The sequence below is a fragment of the Eleginops maclovinus genome, chromosome 1 (assembly GCF_036324505.1).
Source record: "Eleginops maclovinus isolate JMC-PN-2008 ecotype Puerto Natales chromosome 1, JC_Emac_rtc_rv5, whole genome shotgun sequence".
Taxonomy (NCBI): domain Eukaryota; kingdom Metazoa; phylum Chordata; class Actinopteri; order Perciformes; family Eleginopidae; genus Eleginops; species Eleginops maclovinus.
In genome coordinates this window covers 14,736,284-14,761,968 of record NC_086349.1, presented here as the reverse complement: position 1 = coordinate 14,761,968, position 25,685 = coordinate 14,736,284, and the positions used below count along the sequence as shown (strand labels likewise).

General features: G+C 40.5%; 2 protein-coding genes across 5 annotated transcripts; one reads left to right on the top strand and one right to left on the bottom strand.

Annotated features, from left to right (window-relative positions):
• Positions 1-5,470: 5,470 nt before the first annotated feature.
• Positions 5,471-8,825, bottom strand: neurod4 (neuronal differentiation 4). The gene is made up of 2 exons (XM_063889560.1): positions 8,652-8,825; positions 5,471-7,726 (listed from the first exon to the last, which is right to left on the bottom strand). The coding sequence occupies exon 2, from the start codon at positions 7,718-7,720 to the stop codon at positions 6,644-6,646; it is 1,077 nt and encodes a 358-aa protein (XP_063745630.1). The 5' UTR covers positions 7,721-7,726; positions 8,652-8,825; the 3' UTR covers positions 5,471-6,643.
• A 7,448-nt stretch (positions 8,826-16,273) lies between these two features.
• zgc:153867 (uncharacterized protein LOC337226 homolog) lies at positions 16,274-24,345 on the top strand. Of its 4 annotated transcripts, none has more exons than XM_063878883.1 (7): positions 16,274-16,465; positions 19,225-19,252; positions 21,511-21,654; positions 21,788-21,961; positions 22,309-22,386; positions 22,705-22,739; positions 23,766-24,345. In XM_063878883.1, exons 1-6 carry the CDS (start codon positions 16,289-16,291, stop codon positions 22,731-22,733), a joined length of 630 nt encoding a protein of 209 aa, XP_063734953.1. In that variant the 5' UTR covers positions 16,274-16,288; the 3' UTR covers positions 22,734-22,739; positions 23,766-24,345. The 4 variants fall into 4 exon arrangements, with proteins under 4 accessions (XP_063734953.1, XP_063734943.1, XP_063734970.1 ...); XM_063878900.1 differs by lacking the exons at positions 16,274-16,465; positions 19,225-19,252 and adding exons at positions 18,453-18,582; positions 18,986-19,013; XM_063878873.1 differs by lacking the exon at positions 22,705-22,739.
• The last annotated feature ends 1,340 nt before the right edge of the window (positions 24,346-25,685 follow it).

Below are 25,685 nucleotides of genomic sequence, written 5' to 3'. Positions count from 1 at the left end.
GTCTAATGTAACACTCTGGCTACTGAGCCCAGATCAGCTGCTTAATTCTCCTTTATCCACTTGCTGCAGCACAAATTGAAGTGAGACTATTTTTAGCCAAATAAGTAAAATACCTTTAGGTGATGTAACACTTAAAATAAAACTGTTACGATTCAGCTTTTCAGGGTGTGTTTTATATTCCTAAATCACGCTGATGCAAGATATTTCCTCAGTCATTCACATGTCGCCGTCATTCCCAATACCATTTATTTAAAAGAAATTGAGTTGGAATACAATTTCAAAAGGTTACCTGATGAGATGTTGGTTTGAAATTTAGTAAGGCAAGTGATGTGATGTTTGCATAAGTGCAAAGAGTATAAGGAGTGTTTGCATTAATTGCTAATGTAACTCTAATCAGGGTTTATACCCACATCCTATGTCAATCCACTTATGTGTCTGTGCTCCAGAAAATGAACAAAGAGATCAACACCACATGACTTCTATCCCTCAGCGACACAGATGTGATATGTTGGCTTATCTGTGGGAATGGTGCAACACTGTTGATTTGATTGGATCATAACTAAGGTGGGAGCTTGTCTTCATATGGTTTCCCTTACCCCATTTTTTGCAGTTTAAGTAAAAACCTATCAAAATGTGTCATTCACTTACTAGGAATCTGCATTGCATTACTGCACATGGATTTAGTTTTCTGATTTAATTAATATACTGTGACCAAGGGTGCTGTTTTCCAATTAATGAGTTTCTGCTAAACAAACTGAACAGTGAATGTAGCAGATGGACAAACGGACAGATGTTACTAACAGAAAGTTTACAACCTGAGCTTTCCATCAGGCCCCATCTGTTGCTTCTGCGCCTGGTACCTCCCACCAACCTCCTCCAATGCTTCCCCTCATCAGCATCTATCAACAAACCTTCTCCCCTGATACCATATTCACTGCACTGCGTTAATGAAGGACATCAGCATTTATCCTCTCGCCTTAACCTTCTTCCCCCTTAATAAACAGCGCTTAACGGCAAATCAATAAATGTGCCAAGAAATTAAAAAATGTTGCTCCTGTCGTTTATGTTTAGGTATAGCTTGTTGCACTATAAAAAATACTTTAGAAACGCAAAGCAGGATAAAAGATAATATTAGCTGGCACGTACACAGAACAGCTTACAGAGAAGCCTAGACTGCACAGTGATCCTGAACCGAAGCTTTGTGAAGGTGTCTAGATCTTGTTGAATTTACTGATAGATTATAGCAAAGAAAAGGGACTTTCAAAGTTACTTGTCCCTGCATTATAATTAGGTGTCCCCTTTTCAGTGTTCCCTTTCCCTCCTCCACCTCTAATGTTCTCCCACATCTCTGGCAGTATTGCATGCTGGCTACTTGCTCTCTCAGACACCACGGCCCTCCTGCCTTGGCTGTTTTTTGTACCCTGTTCGAAAGGGACCTCCATCTGTCCCTCCACTCAGCCCATTGTGGTGTCTCAAAGCCCAGCAACTTCCACAATGCAGTGGGCGTGCAGAAGGGGGGGGAGGCAGGGTAAACACGACAGCATCCACATCCCATTAGAAGCTCTTTAACTCCTACACCCTAATACTCTTGGAGAACTCTGGGAGGAGCGGGACCACCCCCTGTCCCCATGCACGCAATGTCACCATTAACATCCATTCTCATAGGTAATGAGTCTGTGAGCTGCCCTCTTTCTCCCTTCTCATATACTTTGTTTCCTGTATCGATAGAACAAACTGTCACGTAATAAATTTGGTTTAGCATTATTCCTCTTAGTAGACACAAAGTTACGTGTACTTTCCTTGTTTTTTTTTGTTTTTTTTTAACTAAAACTGTTGATGTACATCCATCTTTGGATATTTATTACTTAAAGTTGGATTTAGGAGACCAATTGCTATATTCCGGTATTGCCCATACTGCAGCCACTTTGCAGGGAGATTAAACACATCTTCAAACTTGCGCCTCAAATGAATCCTAAGTCATTTTTAATTGAAGACCCCCCCCCCCATATACCATATATAAATAGAATACTTTTACTGATTGGAGCATGACACAATCTCAATGGACTGACAGCAAAGCTAAAAATAAGGAGTGGCTCCAGTAATTGTGTACTTCACTGTCTGAATACAAGACTGAGAAAGGTGTACTTGGAGAATTCGAAATTCAAAAGGGATGTTGTGGAGGGGGAAAAAAAGGTCTGTTAAGGAGTGATTTAAATGGTACGTTACTAACATTGAAATCTAAAAGTGAAAAATAAAGTCTTAATTATGTCTCACAAGAGTTCCATTAACTTATGACTATTACATACATACTGTACATTTAAAAAAGATTTGAAACGTATCTAAATATCAGTCTGTGCCCATATAGGCTTATCACAACTTCTAATTTCAAGATGTTACTTGAGTTTAACTGATTTGGGAATACTCTAAAACTGAGCTAAACAGTCTGATGTGGTTGATAGATGGAACCAGATTCTGGATAGGTTTTATTCATTTAGATTGAATTGCTTCCACCATGTTGACCATGACCAACACAATCCCTCCATCTTCTCATAACGCCAGCCGTGCCATCTTCCATTGTTTACTTCTGTGGTTTCCCACATCTCTTTCTCCATCCATCTCCTCAGTCTTTCTTCTACCAGCTGCTCCTCTAAGTCTAGGGCGTCTCCGTTTCTGGCTGCTCCACCTCTCAACCTGGGCACTCGTATCCCCATGCTCCCCACAGAGCAGTGTGTGTGTGTGTCTATATGTGTGCATGTGCACCATGGTTTGAGGGGAGGGGGGATCACTGTGTCGGCCCAGCTTAAAGGCAGTGGGATTACCGGCACACAGACACTGATTAAAGCCTTCCAGCCTCCTATGGCCCCATTAATACAATCTTAATCACAATGCTTTATCCCTCTATCTAGCGCCTATGGATCAGGACCTTTTCATTTTAGTGGGAGCCACTCTTGTTTGGCCAGTGGATTAAGTGTGCTGCACACAAAAACTAAAATTTGAGCACGAGAGGAAACAAGAGCAAGCTTCCACTCCTCACTTCAAGAACTTATCTTGGATTTGGTTATTTTGTTGGAGAACCAAACATCCTCTGCCAAAATGAGTTAAATTTAACTTTATCATTTCATGTTGTCATAAGGGTTCATCCTTTTAGCATACTCACAATAATGCAAATAAAGATTTTAAAAAATCATGACCAAAATAGTTTGGCAATCAAGAGTTGAAGTGCTGCATCACTAAGTCTCTGTGGGCTGATGTCTGACATGACCTCACCCTCCCAGGGGATCCAGCCACAGGTCGCGCTCTGCTCCCTGCACTGTCGCCCAAGATGGCATTACAGAGCATGTGTTCCCTTCCCATTAAGAGACCCCCATGTCATTATCATAGATGAGAGACACTTGATACACTCTGTTAAAAGCCTGTACTTTAAAGACAGGATATCTTTCAGAAATTTTACAAGCAGCATTTTTCAACCCATTTCAACATACATTTAGAGCACCAGTAGAATAAAAATTCAACAACACATATTAAACCGAAAAGCATTTCAAACTAACAAAATGCAAACATTTTCTCCAAATTATGATATGATTATTATTATTTCTTCCAAAATTGTCGCATGTATCCATCTGCCTCTTCATCAGCATGCCTCGATCTCCAGAGACTGTCCTGCATCTCTGGGTTTTGTAATCTTGTATCCAAAGTTAATTTACGTGGATTATTTTCTATATCCACCCACTCATGTATTTGGACTCAGGAGGATAATCCACATACCCTGCCCCCACCCTGTTTGTCAAAACAAAACAGCAAAGACACAAAGAGGGTGTACGCCAGCTAACTCTGCCAGTACTTTCCCACAGGCCAAATGTCTGCCTGTGTGTAAAGCTATTTTTCCTTCCTATGCCAAGGCTGACACATAGGAGCAGAGAGGACTAACTTGTGAATGGGGAGCAAGGACCTTAGTCACCTCTTCTGCCCTTTCCTTCTCTTTCCTCTTCTCCTTTAACCTCCCAACATACTAATTCCCCTTTCCCTCTCTCACATGCTCTCACTCTCATCTCTGTTGCTTCCCAAATTGGCCCAGCTGTCCATCAGCCCCCCCCGCAGTTCCCCCAGCTGTCTGCCCTCCCCAAACGAGAAGCCCCACAACAATACGGGTCACAGGTCAAGAGAAAGAACAGGCTGCGTTCACAATGGACCAGTGGCGCCCTGTAAAACAATCGCTCCCTTTTTCTCCTCCACTGTTGCCAGGACTGGAAAAGACAAACCTTTTGGAGAGGTAGCTGAAGAGGGGGGAAGTCCTCTTGGACAACAGCCTTAGAGGCACCTTCCCCTTCTTACAATTGCCTCACCGACCACAATGATAAACACACTTGAACACACCTCTTGCTCTCACCTCTTCATCTTTACACTCAGCCACCCTGCTCTTTGTCTGTGTCAAGTGCAATCATTTCCCTCAACGCAGTCATTAAAGTCAAAATAGACTTTCGTCATAAGTTGAGTGATATAAATGTGTTAGGAAACGTGCCAGTTTAAGCTGATCTGGAAATAATTTTTAATTTTCTCGTCATTCACCTTAAAAATAAATGTTCCACTAAATGTACTCAGGACAGACATAGGATCATTTTCAAAATAATATTTAAAGACAAAGTATTCAAGCAAGTGATTTTCAAAATCCGCTTCATCTGGTCTCTTAACATACATCTGGTTCTTTTCTCTCTGTTAATATGGGTGAATTCTTTAAAAATGAGAATGTGCCCTACAGTGTTTTGGCATGAGCTAGATGTGAAAATGGGAAGAGAACAGCAGCAGAGATTTAGAAAAGCCTCTGACACATTCACCTGTTCCCCAGAGCTGTTTTCCCATGGCCCACAACAGCCTCCCGCCTGACCTGATAGAAACCCTAAAGCAAGCCTCTGAATGACATAAAAAAACACACACACACACACACACACACACACACACACACACACACACACACACACACACACACACACACACACACACACACACACACACACACACACACACACACACACACACACACAAACACACATACACATACATCCTGCAACATTGTGTTTGTAAATAAGTTCTCCTTTATTCTAGTTTGCAACTTATTCTTAATTTCTGTACATTAGTGTGTCTTAATTATTGTTAAATGAAACTGAGCCACTTAAAAAAAAATGTTTAGTCTAAGAATCAATTTCCTGTTTTTTTTATTTGTAACTGTATGTCTTCATATCAAGTACTGTATATAAGTAGGCTACTTTAGAGATGTTAAATAAGTTATCTGCACAACATCATTGCCAAATCACATTAATTCAGTTAGCATCTGAAACAAAGTGTGTGCTAAAAGAGCTTTCTGAGAGTGAATGTTATATTAGAGCTTGCAATGATTTACCCATTAAAAAGGATTCCAATTAACTTCATTTGGATTTATTTGTTTCTAAATGGCCAAAAACAGGATTTCATAAAGCTTAACACTTGCACTGAAAACACTGAAACGTTAATTAAATGTCAACATATTTCACAGAACTGTATTAGGCAAGTAAAGCAATAATATTAAGTTAAAATAACAAAATATTAGGTTCAACTTCATACTATTGCGTTCCACTTACCTAAAACAGTTATTAGACATTATTTGACTTAAAACATTTAATTAAAGTCAACGTTCAGTTTTTCTCTGATTTCAAAAGCAAAAAGGAATCTATTTTAATGTGTTTTCTTAAATGTAGCTGGAATCCACTAGAATTAATGTATTGATGCTGGATATACTGTAGGTACCCTTATATCGGGGGACATGAATCTCTTTTAACTGAAACTTAAGTATGGGATGAAAGCACAACAGAAGAAAACACATGGTAAATATTGTTACTATAGAAATAGCATATAATATAAGAATATTTATTCAATTAAGTGCGAAACAGCCAAATATTTACAGTACAGTATGACACAAAATGTGACACCAAATAAAAAGTACCTGAACGACCTCGAATAAATAAATTAAATACAGTACAGATGCTATTGACTGACAACAAAACCAAGAAACAAAAAATGCTGAGAAAAATATAAAAAAGCACAAGACGTAATCAAAATAAATATTAAATACAGATATAAATAAATGCATTGCTTTTGTGGCATAGGGGACATTGGTTTTAGGCCTCAGAGCACAATTTGGGCTTGGCTTGGATGAACTTTTGTTTAATTTATCTTAATATGCAGACATGCCGATCTCCTATCCAAGTTAGTTTGTTCATGTGTTTTCTCCAATCTCTACACTTGAAACATCTGTGTGAATCTTTAGTGTGGATATCTGATTTGGTAAATTCATCTTTAGTCACTCTGTCACAACTGAGGGGGCACATTCTTTAAAAATAATTATAATCTAAACAACATAACAAAAAAATAATAAATAAAATATTTCAAAGTAATGGGTGCGTGTTTGTTTCAGGTAGTTTGAGTTGAGGTGGTAAGTCTCTCTGAGTATTCAGTGCTCTCCCAGAGTACTAGACAACATAATGCAAACAACTTCCTCTATACAGTCAGTACCCTGGCCATTTTTACAGCAGTTCATTCAAGAGCAGAGCTCCTATTCGGGCCAGTTTCAAAGAGTCAAACACTGGTCCTCTCAACTATTCACGTTCACATTTCAGATGCTGCCCATCTGTGAGGCGACCAGGTGAGAGGGAGTGAAGGAGTCAAAGGCCACATCCAGGGGCAGCTCATAACGTGAAGATTGAAAGAGTGGATGGCCCTGAGGCCCCCCTGGCATGCCGCCAGTCACTGAAGTGGGGTAATGGTGCGATGAGAGGTAGTGGGCATGGTGGCCGGAGTGGGGTGTGTAGTTCCTCTCGGGATCACGTGGAGAGGGCTCCTGCTTAAGGGCATAGTTGCCACTGATGCTCAGGGGGGGAGTAAGGGGCCCGTCGTAGGGTGGGGTGCCGCTGCTGCACTCGTTAGGGGATGGGTTGTCATATACAGTCCCCTTGAATCCCTTTATATGGAGTAGGTGGGATGCCTCCAGGGAGCCATACGGGGGGCTGGGAAGGCCTGGAGACGGGAAGCTGAGAGGATGGCCTGCCTGACCTCCCACACCTCCCATCCCCGGGCTTCCAAACTTATCGTCCATCTTGTTGTTTATCGGACTGGATCCCAGCTGCATGCAGCCGGCCACGAGGTTACTGGTAGGCTGAGACAGACCTTTGCACAGAATCTCCACAAAGCCATGGCTGTCAGGGGACTGGCCATTCTCAAGGGAGTCCGACAGGGCCCAGATGTAGTTGTGTGCCAGTCGTAGAGTTTCAATCTTTGACAGCTTCTGTGTCTTGGAGTAGCAGGGCATCACTCTGCGCAGACTTTCCAGGGCATCGTTTAGCCCATGCATACGGGAACGTTCTCTCGCATTGGCTTTGACTCGCCGGACACGAAACCTCTCCTGTCTTGCTTTGGTCATCTTCTTCTTTTTAGGGCCTCTCCTTTTGGGAGCATGTTCCCCATTTGGTCCAATCTCCTGATCATCATCATCGTCATCATCATCATTGATATCCTCCTCTTCTTCCTCCATGTCCTCACTGCCCATTTCTGTGCAGGAGTGAATTTGGCCCCCTACACTCATGCCATGGCTTTCCTCTCCATCCTGAGAGCTGCCGTCATCATCCTCCAGCCAGCCGAGGGAGCTCACCAGCTCACTCACATCTCCGCTCTTTCCAAATGGTTTGGTCATCATTTTGATCTGGAAAAAAAAACAGCACAACAATTCAGTCAATCAACTGAAACAAAATAAAGTGCTTAGTTATAAATGCATGATGCTACTCCCTACATTTTCGTATCGTGAATGATTATGTAGATGGCAAAGAGGCCCTGCCATACTGGAAACTCATTTCATGAATGAGTATACAGCATGAGTGCTCTCATTTCAGCACTGAAGTGTGGACAGCTCACTCCTCTGAAGAAGTGATGGCTCAGTGTAACATAAAAAGAAACCCTGTGATTATTTAGAATGTAGAACAGGGTGATTTTCCAATATAAGGATATGGCTGTTTTAAGAATGAAGGCTCCCCTGCTGTTATACTGGAGTGGCTGCAGAGACGCTGTCAATCTAGGACACGACAGGATTTACTCAGCATAAAGCTCAAAGATTAAATAGGCAACATAAAACTGAACACACATGTGGACAAGCCCTGATCGTAGGGTTGTTTTGTTAATTACATGTTTAAATCGTGCAGAATAAATTAATATAGCCCAAATATTAAAAACGATGAATTACAGCAAGATATTTAAACTTTTTTTTTAAGTCAAGACAGAGAAATTGCTTTGGTTTGAAAAAAATATATATATATATGGCACAGTTAATTATCGTGCACTAATGCGTATGTAAATGGAATGGATTACTGTAATATATAAAATCAGAACTTTTTACAGGCAGCTGTTTCTGGAATATATGCCTCGGGACGCAATTGCAAGAGCATTGAAAATAAAATATTTTAATTTGTTCATCAACAAACATTTTGCAAATAACTATAGGCCCTACTGGCTTTGCCTGCCATGGAAACACAAGTATGCTGAGTTTAGTAGTATAAACTGTGGTTCCTTTCAAAACGTATTTCGGATGTTACTTTAAACAGCTGGAATGATATTGAACAAACGTATAAACTCACCTGTTTGGATTTCGGCAATTGCTCGCTCTGTGTAAAGTAACCGTAACAACAGGTCTATAAAACTGGGGAATAGTCCAGAGTCGCTCGTGTCCTGAACTCTTCTGCTTCCTCAGATAATCATGAGAGCGCTTGGAACTTTCATCTCCAAATGGCACGATCCGGCTGATATCGTTGCTTTAGCCGGGTAAGCCCCTCCCTCAGGGGCCCCACCCACCATCAATTCATCCAAACGCGCGTGGCGGGCTCGTGGCCAGAAGTTCCACCCAGAAAAAATAATGCTGGACAGAGATCGGGCGCGGCCAATTGGACGTGTTGACAGTGTTTATTTGTAAATCAAAGCTCGCAAAACTCTGGGAGGGTTTGGGTCACTTCATTCAATGCACAAACACTCCCAAACATTCACATCATAAATAATGTTGGCAATCAGATTGATATTGATGTTTTATTGGAGCACATTACAAATCCATGGCACTTGCTTTTCATCTCCCAAAAAATATGTTTTGTCTAAACTCACAATGCCAATTTTTCGTCCCCCCACTGATAATCTGCAAAATATAAACTATACAGCAGCATAATTTCTCTCGGTCTGAGATCTTCTCACCTATGTTCCTTCATCTGCTGTTTTGTGAAAGGCTATTTTCATGATTATGAATGTTAGTTTTTCTCACTATTTTAAAAGCTGAAATAAGACGCTATATTTTAGTCCTCCGCACACCATAATTATTTTATAAACCAATATTGTTTCTGTTCTTAAACTCCACATGTCACCGATTCAGAAGGGTCTCTTTATTATGTTGTCCCAATTTAGCTTCATGTTGGCAAGCAAAATTCTGCATGTTCTTTTTTAAACCAAGGTTATACATCTTAACACTTGGAAATGTCGGAATAACCAAAACATTCCATTATTCTATTTTAATTCCATGTGTTAACCATCTTAATCGATTCTCCATCTCTTCATTAGTCGGTTGGATTAGGAGTTTTCCACTTAATTAAACCCAGTGCAGGCCTGGTCTTCGCTGAGTAAAGAGACGCTCTTCCATGTGTGCGCATTTAAGTGATTTTGACAGCTTAGTGTGCAGTGAGCAGGTGTGTGCGTTATTCATCCAGTCATTCAATTGTTTTCTTCCATTTTTAGCGTCATATTCTGCCCCCAAGGGATATCTGATTATTGAATCGATTGGCGCGATAATGAACGGACTGGTACTTAATGGTAGGCTTTAAAGCTGACCCAGGAGGGGGATTTTTAAACTTACCATCATACTGCATTTTTGATAACACACACGATTGCTGACTAATTTTCAATGTGTTGTCTTTATTATTATTGTATTTGTTTTTCTATATGATAAAAGGCACATTAACACTGACACACTTTTATACTTAACAGTTCAACCCTTAGTGCAGCTCTTGAAACGATTGCAATGCTTTAATTGTTAAAACACTTATAATATCTCAACATTGAACATTTCCCCCAGTGTTGACAACAAATACCAAGGCTTTATAAACGCACGTCCTCGTGCGTGGCGAGCCGCCGCGCAATGGGGGTCTTTTGTTATCAGTCGCCATTGACAGCCGGGGTCTCGCGAGCCGCACGTGTCCATGCATTGATCCTATTGTGCGCGCGATTGCGCACAGCTGTGGTGGAGACTGAACTTTGCCAACGAGTGGGCTCTCCGTGTTTCTGAGTGTTTGGTGTATTTCCACGTCTCAGAAAATAGAGATATGGTCACGTGGCTAATCTGCAACATCGCGTAAAAACAGGCACTTGCCCAACGATTTATTGAACAGATGGCTGGATATAGGAAGCGTTGGGGGGTGGGGGCATCTGTTGCTTGGATGCTCACGCGTCACTGCTTGCCCAAGATGATGTCTCGTGCTGAAACAGCATTTATCCACCCCACTAACGGCCCTAATCACTGCTGGTCAGTGCACTGGCCATAAAGGCATGTGGACAGAGAGAAAGAAGAGTCTTGTCCTTTGTGTGTGTGTGTGTGTGTGTGTGTGTGTGTGTGTGTGTGTGTGTGTGTGTGTGTGTGTGTGTGTGTGTGTGTGTGTGTGTGTGTGTGTGTGTGTGTGTGTGTGTGTGTGTGTTGCCCCATGTGTACGGCAACAACTCTAGACTAATGTGATGTGCCCAAAGGTCCCCTGGTACATATACCCCTACCCTCCATACACATACTCAGCCCTTCTGTCCCATGAGTGTGAGCATGGCCTCCACCACACCTGCAGCCTGCATGGGGAATTGAAGCCTCGCAGTCTCCCACAATCCCCATCGGTTTCCCAAATGACTGACTGACTAACAGAGAGGGAATTGTGTCCTACTCTCATTCAAGCAGTAACATAGATAGGCAGCCTTCTGGAAGAGGTCATGGTGGACACATCTGATCTAAAACAACTTTTGATGAGTTTGCATGATTTTAAACCTGGAACATTTATCTTATTATTTAACATTTTGAGTAGAGTTATGCAGTCTTTTACTGACTTAAAACATTCCTAAGAAAGTTTATAAGAAGATTTATAAGATACTTTTGCAGGGGTTATAAGTGTGTGTAGCTGGTAAAACTGGCTAAGATGCATTCATATTTAGATGAGCTAGCCAAAAAAAAGTCTTATAATAAGATTTGACCAAAAGTACCAGTCTTAACTTTTTAAGGGCTGTTGTTGCTTTTAAAGGGGTAACCCCTGTCCTTACAAAAAAAAAACCCTGCCACAAGTGAGTTGTCTCTCGCTCTGGTCCCCTGGGACTCGGAGTGGAATGGGAGGGAATCGTGCGCTGTGCTGACAGATGGGTCCTTGTTCCTGTCTTTTTCTTCATCTCTATCTCCCTCTCCCTCTTTTGCTAAAACACAGACACACTCACACACCAAGACTGCACGAATACAATAGGAATTAAAGCTCTACACACATGCTCCCTGCACGGCTTCTGAAAGCTGAGCCCCTTGTAGTGATCATAAAAGATGGAGCGAGCGTGGATTTGCAAGAGGGCTTGGCGTTGTGAGGGGTGGGGGTGATGTGGCACAGGCTGGTGAGACTCGGAGATGAAATTGTTTTGTTGTTAAACCATATTTTAAGGTTTGGTTGTGGCAACTTGTATTTATTTTTACACTTTTAAAAGTTGTATCTGTTTCACAGTGTTTTGAGAAAAGTTTCTTGAGCAAGTCTATCATGTGTGTGTGCACCAGTTATTTACATTTGATAGATTAGCTTTACAGTAATTGTGTGTGTTTGGGTGTTAAGAAGTCCCAGGGCTCAGTTCTCCTCGTTTGCTGCTCACTGAGGCTGAATATGCTACATAGCAGACTTTCCTGAGGGAAATTCTGACAGGCCTACTGACTATGCTGCACACAGGGGAACATCAGTGGTCTAACACACACAAACACACACACAGTTGTGAATTGTGGATTTTAACCTCAGTTAGATACCTGGATCGTTGTTTATTCTTAAAATGTGTTCACTTTTATTGTTAAACATTTAAACGACATTTTAAAGATAGGGGAGATAAGACTAAATTTAGTTATTCTTTGTCATTTCTTAAGTTAAAACTCAGCCATTTTTTATTTTATGCATACATGTATTTTTTCTCTCAAGCTATTATATATAATATTCAGAATGTTTACAACCTAAATCGATGTTTACAAATGCAGGTTTTCACTGTGCCATCTGCATACCATAACAATATATCAAGACACAATCTAGACTCAAATAACAAATATGTGTGAACTGATGCCCGACTGACAAGAGGAACGCTATCTATATCTCTATGTGTAAGAATATGATCCCATGTTTTGACTTCACACAAGCATACATTTCTGGGCAAATGTCTACCATATCCAGAAAACTAAGATGTCAACAAATTATAGTTATCTGGTTCACAAGGTTTGTTTGGATAAGATCTAGCAGCATCTCACCCAGGCAATATGAGCAGATTGTGTGCATCTTACTCCTCTTGCTTTGGGCTAATGGACTTGGAAAACATTCCAATTGGGCAGAAATGTAGCTACAGAATGGGAATCAGGCCTGAGGGCAATTCTCACTAAGTGGGGAGAGAGCCATTAAACAAAGGTGCCTGTGGTTTCATATTCAGGATACTTTACAACCTCCGTCCCAGGACATCAACAGTGTTTTTGGGTGTGCTGTTAGAGGGGGCAGAGGAGGGGGAGGAGGATCCATCTGCCATGCTGCCGGTCCTCAGGGAGACGGGCATATCCCAGGGGTGTTTGGGAGAGAGAGGGGCTGAAAGGATTACACCCAACCACTAATCAAGGACGGTAATCTGTGGGCCCCCTTGCAAAATCCCCTACGATCCAAACAACAATTTGTGACAGAAAAGAACTTAGTGTAGGGGGACATCTAACTGATGTTGAACAACCTGACAAATCCAAGAATAAATCCAGGTGATTTTTAATTGGGAGATTCAACTGTGGAGTTGTGATTGGCAAAGAGCCATGGTGTATCTGTGATCAGGTGTGAGTGTCCCACAAGTGGCCTAGTCTGATTCCCAGTGTGACCATTATGCTAATACAGCAACTAGGCAAGCCTGTAACATAAATTAGTCTAACGGATAAAAGCACTTTTCAAATTGCAAAAGGTTTTTCTTGCATTTTTGTGTATATGTCCAAAATAACAAAATATAAGTTAAAATTGTTTAAATATGTTATAAGTGAGTCACATGATTTATCTTTTTTTGTTAGACCTTTTTTTTCTGTACATATAGATGCAGAAATTGCTGTCATTTGTCTGTAGTCTTGGCAATGAACTTTTAACAGCGGATTCCACGCTGACACAAGGTGAGCCCTGCAGAGCAGTTTTTCCTGAGCTTTCCTAAGACTTTGTCACAGCAGGAACCCACACAAGGTGGGGCGGCTAAGCTGCTGTCCCGGCAGGTCTCTCCATCCGGTAAAAGAAAAGCAGGGAATCAAGTTGCCACTAGTTTCATGGTCCCTTGTCAGTATGGTTTTGATGTCTGGGCGCTGGTTGGGGTCTGGATCTTTTAGTGGTGGGTTTAAAGCTCCACAGGACTATAGAAGATGCTGCCTAATGATGGTGCCAGTCCTCCAGGGCATAGGGAACTGGAACATCCTGGCCTGCACCTCTTCTACCTCCTGCAGTATGCCCATTGGCTAGGCAGCCTCTAAGCTCCCGATCCCCATAGCCTCATTGTTTAGTGGGCCCGGCACTGTCAATATTAAGCCTGGCTAATGTGATCTAGAGGCAGCTGGAGCAGCCCCGATTATTACCATGACACTGCCGACTGAGGGGTGTAATATCATTAAAAATAAATCAGGTGGTTTGGAGATTTGCTGTAGCATGGGGGACTTTGAATGACATTAGGTGGGAGAACTGCCATAATTTCATTAGTCAGTTGGGGCACCTCAGAGGATCTGTTGAAACATTTCCTTTAAGTTGAAGTAATTGAATTTTCTTGCACAACACTGCACACAAAATGAAAGAAAGGGAAACTGATGATGGTAATTTAACAAATTGAGTGTCTAAGAATTTTGAAAATGAATTGGCATGTTAAGAACTATGCAGACACATGGATGTCATAATAGGATAATATACCAATTTTCTAATAACGGTATATTGTAGATAATCTATTTGAAAGCAGACCAAGAGGATATTCCTGTTGTTATTATTAGCCTTTTGTGGTTGATTATTGTTGCAAATAATGTGAAAACGTGAGGCACTGCTAATCTTCTTAAACTGAGCTGTCTGCTCGGCAGACTCATAAGCAATCAGCTGGCAAGTGAATAGGCTGCAGGCTGACAGAATATATTAACAATATAAAAATGAAATAACAAAAAGTTCATCTATATAATACATTTGATTTTAATTATTGGTATGATTATAATGGGTTTAATCGAGAGAACTTTGTTGGGGGTATTTTTATTTGCTCATTTTGCATGTTTGAACCGCTATTAAAGCGCCAGCAGTGCCGTTGGTCTCGCAGCGAGGGTCTTATGTCGCTATTGTTTTGACGCTCCAGCCGCATAAACGGTAATTTCAAGGCCCATTGAGCGCTCGATGGATTGGGCCAAAAATCCACTGACGAGTGGATAGCGTTGATTATTGGAGGAGCGGGTAGTGAGGCCAAAAGTTGTAAATCTTTTTTTCTGATCATCACGCTGACGCTAAATTCAATCATTTCACATCAAAATACGTCACTTAGATAGATCATAATAGGCCTACTTCGGATCTTTTTTGGAAGTACCAATATTAGGCTTTATGGCGCAGAATGTACGTTTTCAGGAATATGTGTGTTGTATTATAATGCATAGCGATATCATCATTTATTTTTGATTATATTTTATTGGCCTAATAGTTATCTGAATCTGCAAAGTAGGCAAACTAGTAAAGCAGACAGAGAACTGTGGATATGTAGGCCTACAACCTATTCCTTCTGGAATATATTAGTGCGGCAGGAATTGAAAAAGATACTAGCAGAAACAGGCAGGCTACCAGTAACTCAAAATAAACTTTAGCACAGTACTTGAGAAAAACTTAGCCTATAATGTTACTTCCTACCACTAGATAAAATGATAGACAGACAATAACTTTTTATCAAGCAAGAATGAAAGCACAATATACAATTGTATTGTTATTTTTATTATCATTATAAAATACAGTTTGTTTGTTTTTGTCACTGAGTAAAGATCTTTGTTGTATGAGAACCTTGAGGTATACCTACAACTTACTGACAAGAGTTTTTGATTTGTTTTTATTATTTGAATCGAATTGTAACCAAAAGCTTTATGGGGTCGAGTCTTCCTGTTGTATAGCAGTGACATCTAGTGGCTCCATTTTAGACTATTTTCTCCCGCTTGTTATATCATTGTTTTCATACCGCAGGCCTATTATTTGTATACAGGTGGGGGAAGGTATTTTGAGATAATTTGCTTATGTAAAAGTAACACTAGCTAAACATAAAACTACTCCTATAAAGAGTCTAAATGTGCCTCTATCATGGGGCACCATTTCAAACCTTTAGCAGCTTCTTCCTCCCCTTTCCTTAGCATGCAGCATCCGTGTCTTCATGTCTACAGGAAACAGGAGGAGGAAGTATCTGGAAAAACAGAAACAAAGAGAACATGTGTTTTTTCTAAGCTGCTTGTTTGTAATGGGACACAATATATATGACATTTCTCATAGGATTTCATCAACATTATAATGATTCCAATTAGGCTAACATCTTAGTCTCGAGTTTCACACACACACACACACACACACACACACACACACACACACACACACACACACACACACACACACACACACACACACACACACACACACACACACACACACACACATACATACATTCCTGACCCAAATAAAAGTATGTGCTTGAAGTCATACGGAGCCTGCTTCTTTCTTTTTCCATCCCCTTTTCATTCTGCACTTTTATCGCAATTCCTCCTATTGCTTCAGGTTCTCTCACATGCTTTACAATATACATTTGTCTCATCCAACTACCAGCGCCTGAGCATCATCAAACTGCCTCCCCTCCCCTCCCCTCCCCTCCATAGGATATTCACAACTGGCACACTTTACTTCAAAGCTTGACATCTTCTCATAGTATCCTTAGCAGCATCCGGTGTACATATTTCTCACCAAGTGTTTGCCTGTTGAAGAAAATAGGAATGGCTCCTAAAAGAGAATCCTCCATTAAGAAGTCTCCTTCACCAGTGGACCAACCCAGACTGGGTCCTCCTTATCCCTGCCTCTCTGCTGCTCCCGCAACTCCAAAATCTGCTCTGGAGCAGAAACCTAGGATGCTGCGTCTTTCTGATTCACCATTTGATCCCAGTACCCTGGAGGTGAGTTGTGTATGATTTTTTATGACAAAGCTAATGTGGGGCACTCATCAATTCGCACTTATTTTTCTTAATAATTCTATTTTATGTAGTCAAGATGTATCCATGATGATAAAGCACAGGTAGAGATACAAGATAGTAATTTGTTTGCCTATACGTTCTGTAAAAGCACAAGATGCTTATTATTTGCAATGTAGCTTTCGTCTGGCGCTAATAAACTGAGATAAAATCTGGGATGAGACTGATGCTGAGCTAAAGAAAGAAATGGGGCACTAAGTGCAGCCAGTGCAGTCAGTCAGTGGCCCCCTTAGGGAGAAAGATGCCTTTTTCTGCCACAGTATGTGTTAATTCTTTCATTAGAAAGATGATTTCAACAAATGTATGTAACTATACACCACTGATTACAAGTAACAAAATAACAAAACAAAATCTCTTATTCATACGTATGAGAGAAATGGTTATTCTCCACAAGATTAATAATTCAGAGATATTTTACTTGCCCCATTTTTCAAAGCTACACACTGGCTGCAATGAGAGCAGAGCTTCTGTCCTTCAACTTAGATATAAGGTTTTGTAAATATTCACAAAATGTACATTCACCTGACCAAGCTGAAGCACATTCACATTGTTTAGTGGAAATCATATCACATATGGTAGTGGAAAATAACCTTACAAAATATAACATTTTATATGTCTTATTATGTCATCTAAAATGCAAGTCCCATTTCTTTAACCCTCTGAATGACTGGACAAGGATCAAATATGAGATAATAATACTACATGATATTAAAAAAAAAATGTGTTTCTACATTTAATAAGTATAAATAAGATGGAAAGAAATTGGGATTACATAAACTAAGTACTTATGGTGACCAAGGAAAACATGTTAACATAAAGTAGGTGCAAACATAGATTAATGGTCAATAATATAAAACTATTTTAATGTAAATATGTCTTTGAAGAATCTCAATATATATTGATGCCCACATTAGACTTTGTGCTAATGCTTTAGCTTTGTCTGTGCTCTAGCTTTGCTGCCATCTTCATGTGCTTTAAGTGTTACACTGCGTTATTGTTACTGCATGATTGTATTTAGTGTCCCATTTAGCCTGCGAAAATATATGGGCCAAGTCAAGGATCCCGCTTCTGCTCAAAGTGGGACCACAGACATGACAGGAGGCCAGAGCTCCTGCTGGGGGAGGACGGTTCTTTGGCCACGCTGTTAAGAGATGTGGCTTCAGTCCATGATCTCACTGGTCGAAAATGATCCGTCGTTGTGCGGCCAGACTCATATCTTTGATGCATTCATTTACCCAATTGGGGTCAAAATCATCAAAGTCAAAGACACATGACAAGTAGACACAGCTCCTTTAAAACTAAATCAGGGCATAATCATAGACTCTACTTGTCTTAATTAGAACACACATCCCTTATTAGAGTCCATTGATTCATTGATTACTCTGCAAGGTTAAGGGCATGCTCTTACATGCAATTTACATTCAAAATCACCTCTGAACATGTTTTAGACATTTAACACTGTCCTTGGCATAAAAAATTGTGTCTTATATGGGTTTTTCGACAACATCAGTGCAGATGCTAAAACATATCTTATCCAGAATCCATTAATATGGACCATAGTTTTGACACAAGAGGTCTCTTCACTGACCTAATTCTCTGATGACCCGAAATAGGAAACTTCAAATATTCCAGTTTTGTCACAAAATCAAGTAGTTTTAATGTTAGTCTAATCTAGAATAAGTTTGGATGTGACAACATCAAAAACAGTTTGTAATGCAGATTTAAGGTGAGCACTAAATAAGGTACATTTTTTTTAGAAGAGTTTGGACCCCTAAATGTACTTAATACTTGTATCTGTCACCTCAGTCATAAAGTGAATAGCTCAAGGAGGCTTAGGGATATAATTAATGTCCTGTAGATCACAAGCTATACCCACATCTTTATTCCTATATATGGAGCGTAGCTGTTCGCCCTGAAGCTAGGACGCCGTGCGTGCTACGTCATGACGCACGGCTGCTGGGGTTTCTCAACCTTCTCTGAGAGCCGTCACACATTCTTTGGTTAGCCGACGCCTCGGACACACCTCAGCCAACACAACCATGGTGGGTTTTTGTTCCACTCGACTTGAATAACTTTACCATTTTTCCTGTGTGATTAGCCTCTTCTTTATAGAAATGTTTTATTTTTCAAATGTTGTTAGGTTGAGTTTGAGTGTCTGAAATGGCTCGCGGGTTGCTAGCGGAAGTGCAACTTTTTGAGAAGCTAACATTAGCCTGCACGGTAGATAAAGTTAACAACCACACGACAAGCTAATTAATGTTGCTGGAATATCTACTTGTAAATTAATCTTTGCTGAATGTGCTTTAATGACCAAATATGTGATGTGAATAGATCTAACTATTTTCAAACTATGTTCAAAAGCCTTTGAAGTCAACGCGAGTTAGCTTTTTCGTATTGCGGAGCAAAAGGAACCATTTTCATGTAGCCTAATTTCTCTTTGAACAGTCTGACTTCTCGGAAGATCAAATCATTGGTGAGTTTTGATTTTGTGTTGTCCTTTTCCAGTTCTCTCGTATTGCATGCTTTCATTCTTGCTTCGTTAAGATGACACTTTGCCCTGTACCTTCACTATCACCCTGCTCAATGCCCGCCTGTCATAGAAGTTGTGGTTTTAGGCTAGGTTTGCCTTCTTTATTTCCGTACTGTTTCATCACTTTCCACTTGCAACTGCTTATCCTTTCCAGATTGAATTTAACCTGGATCAGATACATGGTAAGTCTCTAAAGAGGGACCGCCTTAGCACAAAACTGATGGCTATCTCGGTGTGTTTAGGGTGTGATCTGCATGTAGTTTTGGTTTAAACAAACAAAAACATCTGTTTTAAATGTGAATGGTAGTTGCTTTGCACTGTTATTTGGTACGTCAACATCAGTCATATTTTGCATATATTATAACACTATTTATCCGCTTTGACCGTTTGTTGCAGTGTTTCTTTACGTGGTCAATCATGCATTAGCAGCACTACTTGTAAGCCAAAGTAGCCATGATCACATTTGTCCTCATAAGTCTTGTTCTGTTAGACTGTAGTCATTCCTGGTTGTGTCAGCTTGCCATAAACTTTGCTTGTTATCTTCCATGCAGCTCATCTCCTAGAGCGTGCCCTTTTTTGGTGCTGGATACAGTGGTGCATGGTTTTTGTCCTAAGGCTGGTTTGTTTAATCACACTGACATAATAGGCTATAGCTACTCTTATTCTCCTCCTACTTTCCTCCACTCCTCTAATACCAAATATGGTGTTGGGAAAAGTGCTCACACCCCAGAAGGGAAGAGGCACATTCCTCAGAACAGGAAAAACTCCACAACAGTGCCTGGACTTTTTTCGGGGAATAGCTTACCCATAACATTAGGAAAAACTGCTGCCGGATATTGTGTAATCCGACTCCATGTCTCCCTGAGTGTTAGATGTTAGATAAGGTGTTTGACTGTTCAGTCTTACAATGTTAGATAAAAGCTAAATTCATCAACCCCGTGATGAAGGACAAGATTGCATCATAGATGACAAATGAAAACACCTAAGTAGTTCCACTTAAACAACAACAATAATACTCAATGTTTTGTACTCGTTGAGAAGTTCTCAAGGTAGTACTAGGTCAAAGTGGAGTTGGGGAACAGCAGAGAAGTCAGATGTTGTTTTGTATATGAAATATTCACACCAGCAAGACCTTTCTGCCAGATCTATTCTTGCTGTAACAGGAAATAAAAGATAAAATAGGCCGACTACTTACTACACATTGATCTTTGATTGCCACCATTAAATGACACATTTTAGACATAACACTCTTTTGATATTAACAGATACAACAGTACTACTTTCACATTGTTTAATAAATAAGTGTTGTGTTTTTGCTTGATAGTAATGGACTGACTTTCTTAAATTATTCAGTTTGTCTTGATTTAAGACTCACAACAATGAATTGATTCATAAATGATCTGTGCTGAACAAGTTAAATGTCCAATCATTAGGTTGTTTATATCTTCTAAAATACATTTAGAATACTTTTCTACATTTTAAGACCTTTTAGTTTTCTGGCCAATTGTAACACAAAACAGCTCTAAAGATCTAAGCCAACTTAGAGAAATGCTTTGAAGTTGAGTTGAATTCTGTAATCTAAGAGTTTGAAATACAAGTTTGGTGCTTTCATCTAATGTTGATGTTTTGTAGGAAATGTGTTTACTTTTGTTTAGACCTAAAGCTTTTGGGATGTTTGTGGCCATCCTCTTCAAGATAACACATCTCTTTAATAAGTTGAGCCCTATATGATTCCGTACTTCAACCTTATCTCAGCAGTTTTGTAAGAAACAATATATACCATAGCTGTTAATTGACTTACTTAAAGAAAAAAGTATTACATGTTTTTACCATATTTGATATCTTTGGAAAATACATGTATATGGTTTTGCCTATTAAAACCACAACAACCATGACACAGACTGTAGTGTGTCATTGGTGACGTTGCTTTCTGTCAATGTGATGTGAAATTCATAGACTGACCAGATAACTTTGCTAAATTGAGGAAGCCAGAGGGGTATTTGCAATGTCAACCAACGGAGAGCGAGCCGCTTGTTTGCACCGCTCTCTACCATCCAAATGGAAACAGTGATGACGTATTGATTTAAATACAATTATTTATTAATACACAAGTTTAGGATTGGCCTTAGAGGTGTACAATTTATTAATACATATGATCATATTATTATGTATATGCCTAGAGCTGTATAAGGATGGAACGTGGAGTTGTCCGTGTAGTGCTGTGTGCTCGTCTGCTCACTTTAAGCCATAGACCAGCCCACAACCTGTGCTTTCTCTTGTCTGCTTGTTTCCTTTACTGGCTTTTCCGGTCTTCATTTGTTCCCATTTAGTTCTCTTCCCATCACCTCTCTTCATATCATTCTTCAATACATTTATGTTGATCTCTCAGTTTCCACAATAAGTCAAATCCCTAATCTAATTTGTCCTGTGTATCCTGCAGAGTTTAAGGAGGCATTCCTGCTGTTCGACAGGACGGGAGATGGCAAGATCAGCTTCAGTCAGTGTGGGGACGTCATGCGGGCCCTGGGACAAAACCCTGTCAATGCTGAGGTGCTCAAGGTCCTGGGCAACCCCAAGGCTGAGGGTGAGATGGAAAAATAAACACATTGGGGAGTTGTATGTCTTAAATGTATATAAATGATCTTATAGGTATCTTTCAGTTACAAAGTTGTGTTTTGCAGCTGGAGACTTACCACATTTATTCTGTCTTTTTGCAGAGATGAACATGAAGATGCTGGACTTTGAGCAGTTCCTGCCCATGTTCCAGGCCATCGCTAAGAATAAAGACCAGGGCTCCATGGAGGACTTTGTAGAGGGACTGCGTGTCTTTGACAAGGAGGGCAACGGCACAGTAATGGGAGCAGAGCTTCGTCACGTGCTCACTACGCTAGGTGAGCTACATTTTTATCATCCTTGAAAGTTGTCTGGCTTAGAAGGATTTAGAGTTGATTTGAATTATTCAAACTATGTTTACAATCTTAACTATATCTGATTACTTGAATAAAAACACCATCATCTCCATAATGTATTCTCTTGGTGCAAAATCAAATATCTTTAAAACTGAATATTCATGGCATCAAAACCAATGATTTGCATCATTGGTTTGGCAAGTGTATTAGTCATTGTTTCAATATTTTATTTCCCATATCATTCATTGGTGACATCCCTTATTACATTTTAATAAAGATTAGTATCACCTATATAGTAGGCATAAATATTTGTCATGTTTGTGTTTTAGGTGAGAAAATGTCAGAGGAGGAAGTTGAAACACTCTTGGCGGGACACGAAGATGCAAATGGCTGCATCAATTACGAAGGTGAGAGAGAGAGATAATTAAATAAGAGAATTGATGCCGTTGCGGCAAACTATTTGTTGAAACCATCAAAGCCAGTCTCGGCATCGTGATAAGGAAACGTCAGTCATGCATGTTACTGTGTGTGCTGTGGGAGATGCTGATCATAGTTGGACACACCCTTTAACTGAACTGCTTTATTTAGTGTTATGATGAGCTGGTTATCCATCCATGTTGCTGTTACTGTCTTTTTATGTGTCTTTCCACTTGTGGCTTACCGCTGTAAGTGGTCCTGTGCAAATGATATCCGCTGACAGTGTGTCACCTGTTCTTCTTCCACAGTATTTGTCCGCCACGTCATGTCAGGCTGACTGCTGGTAATGGCATTTGGTTTACCATGAGATGGCACTTCAAGGCTTTCCTGCATTTTAGTTAAATAATCCAATCTCATTCTAACACTGATCGCCTGTAGTTGTGCTCCTTATATCTGCAAAAAGGAACAAAGTTCTTTTGCAAAGTAGATCTGACCCGTAGGTGTGGGGAAAGCCTGGATGTCCCGCTCATCTTTTAGTCCTGAGGCTCTACCCCATGTGTAGCCTCCTGCTCTTCTCTCTCTCTCCGTCTCCCTCCTGCAGCCTTTTGTCTTGGCCCCTGGCTGCAGCATGTCCCTCTGCATGTGCCTGGGGCCCCCTCAGTTTATAAGGGGATATAAGTAGACACACAGGGAAGTGACTGGTTTTATTCAGGGAACGCCTGCTGGCCACTGTCGAGTTATTTGATGGGTACGGATGTCGCAAGGCAGCTCTTCTAATCTCATTTGCATGTCATCGGTGCTTTTTTAATAGGCTTATTCCTCTGTTGGTTTTAGAAGTGATGCTTCTGTGACATTGTAGATTATTATTATTTTTACATTTGAATACAGCCACCAGCTTTAGGAGAGTAGACCAGTCCCTTTTTTCTACTAACAGAGAATTGCAATCAGTTGCTCTTTTGTGCTGATTTTGTTTTCTCCTCTCCACTGATGGAAGCTGATTTTGTAGCTGGCCGCTCTCTGACTGGACATAAACTCCCTTGATCTTCTCCCCCTTTCTCTGCTTCTCTGCGAGAGGAACGCATACAGCAAGGATGGCTTCTCTAACTAGCTCTTCTTGGATCATAGACCCTGCCAAATGCTTTGGCTAAATAGGAGATAGAGATGATTAACTCACCTCTTTCTCTCAGTACTCTCTATAACCCTTTTTCCTTTGGGTGAACGGAATGTGGGGGATCTCCCTCCAAATTCAGCATCTCCTACCCAGTTTCGCCAATCCTGGATGAGGAGGGGGCTGTATCTGGAGTGGGTCTCTGCCAATATCTAGACCACAACCCTAACTCTTGTCTTTCTCTCTCTGTGTTGTTTACAGAACTCGTCAGGATGGTCATGAATGGTTGAAGACGATGAGCAGCCTACGATTTTTTTTTACCCTGTCACATGTACCCTCTTTTTGCAGTTAGCTTCAACAGCCCACCAACTTTTTCCATGGATTCATTTTCCACACTTAATTTAAGAAGTGCCTTTACATTCCCTAAAAAAAAAAGACCACAAATGGCCCTGGCTATTGCTGCCGGGTCCATTCATGTATGTGACCAACTTGTTTGAATTCATGAGTCTTAAAGCTAGCATTGTTTGCGATAACATTCCGAGATGCAGCGCTTAAGATGGCAGAAATTGATAATGATATACTGTAAATGTTGATACTTTTGTGTCAATGTTGGATAGGACATTAATATATATAAATATAAACAGTATACATAGCTGTCGGCAACCTACTTTATCATTGGCTAAGACTTGCTTTGGCTGAGGAACCGATACCGCAGTAAACCGGTATATTCAAAGCCATACTATCATGAGGTAGAATGAAACATTTCAAAAGTGTTCCCATGTTTTTAATTCACCAAATTTTGTTGCTGCATTTAAATAAATGTTTTTTCCTGATAACACAACTTGGTTGTTTTGATTTGTTTTGAGCTGCCTTACCTCACTGCAATGCATTGATGTTTATATATCGACAGAAGAGGGCAGTGTTGCTGCTGCAATCTGATATGGTGAAAGGACACATGAAAAAAAAGTCAGTATATTCAGTGTGAGATACAAAATGCATATATTCATCAGATCTTTATGCAATTTGTTAACTAAATGTAGAATTCAATGCACATCAGTATGTATTTTCTTGCACAAGTCAATATAATTTATTATTGACTGACACAATTAAGGGTTTCTCTTGTTAACATTGTTTAGCGACATTCCAAACTCTCAATTTCAGCCAAAAAAGGTCCATGTTCATACATTGTGGCCAAGCTTTAATTTTGACACGGAGTGATTCGGTGACAAAGCACCAAGATATGTGCATTACGAGGCTGTTTGGTGGCTCCATGACCTTTTCTTCATTTTCCTCACAAGCAGCCACAACTATTTCCCCTCATTAGGTACACCAGCTATTGGAGGTTGCAGCTTCTATGTGTGGGCTAAGGTTCAGGAGGGTGTCATAGTCCACTGCTGAATAGGTTGTCCACTAATTACTCTGTGTGTATGTGTGTGGTCGATGGAAGTCAAGGCTATTGATTATTTTAATCCTCCTATTTGTGAGTCTGTGATCCTCGTGGCTCTGCATTCGACAGGGGAATCACTAATGGGCCTCAGCGCAGCCTGTCTCAGACCTCTCCCCGTCCAATTAACTTTCAACTGGAATCTGCCAGGAGAGAGAACCGGGGGCTGGGCCTGGGCATGGCGCGGCTACATCCCTCTCCGCTCAGGAGCAACAGATTCACAAAATCCTTTAAGTCTAGAATGCCACCAACTCTTGTCTCTAATTAGACTCTTTTGCTTTTTTCTAGTATTCAACATTCGTTCTCTTTCACGCAGAGATGATGTCTCACAATATTAAAGAAAATCATAACATTAATAAACTGGTCAAATTATATAAATGAAGTATTGAAATATTTTTCACTGGACTATAGTTTTATTCACTGCCCGGCCAAAAAAAAGGTCACACTCTAATGTTCGTTGGACCGCCTATAGCTTTGATTGGGGCACACATTCGCTGTGGCATCGTTTCCACAAGCTTCTGCAATGTCACAACATTTATTTCTGTCCAGAGTTGCATTCATTTTCTCACCAAGATCTTGTATTGATGACGGGAGATGCAGACCACTGCGCAAAGTCTTCTCCAACACATCCCAAAGATTCTCTATCGGGTTCAGGTCTGGACTCTGTGGTGGCCAATCCATGTGTGAAAATGATGTCTCATGCTCCCTGAACCACTCTTTCACAATTTGAGCCCGAT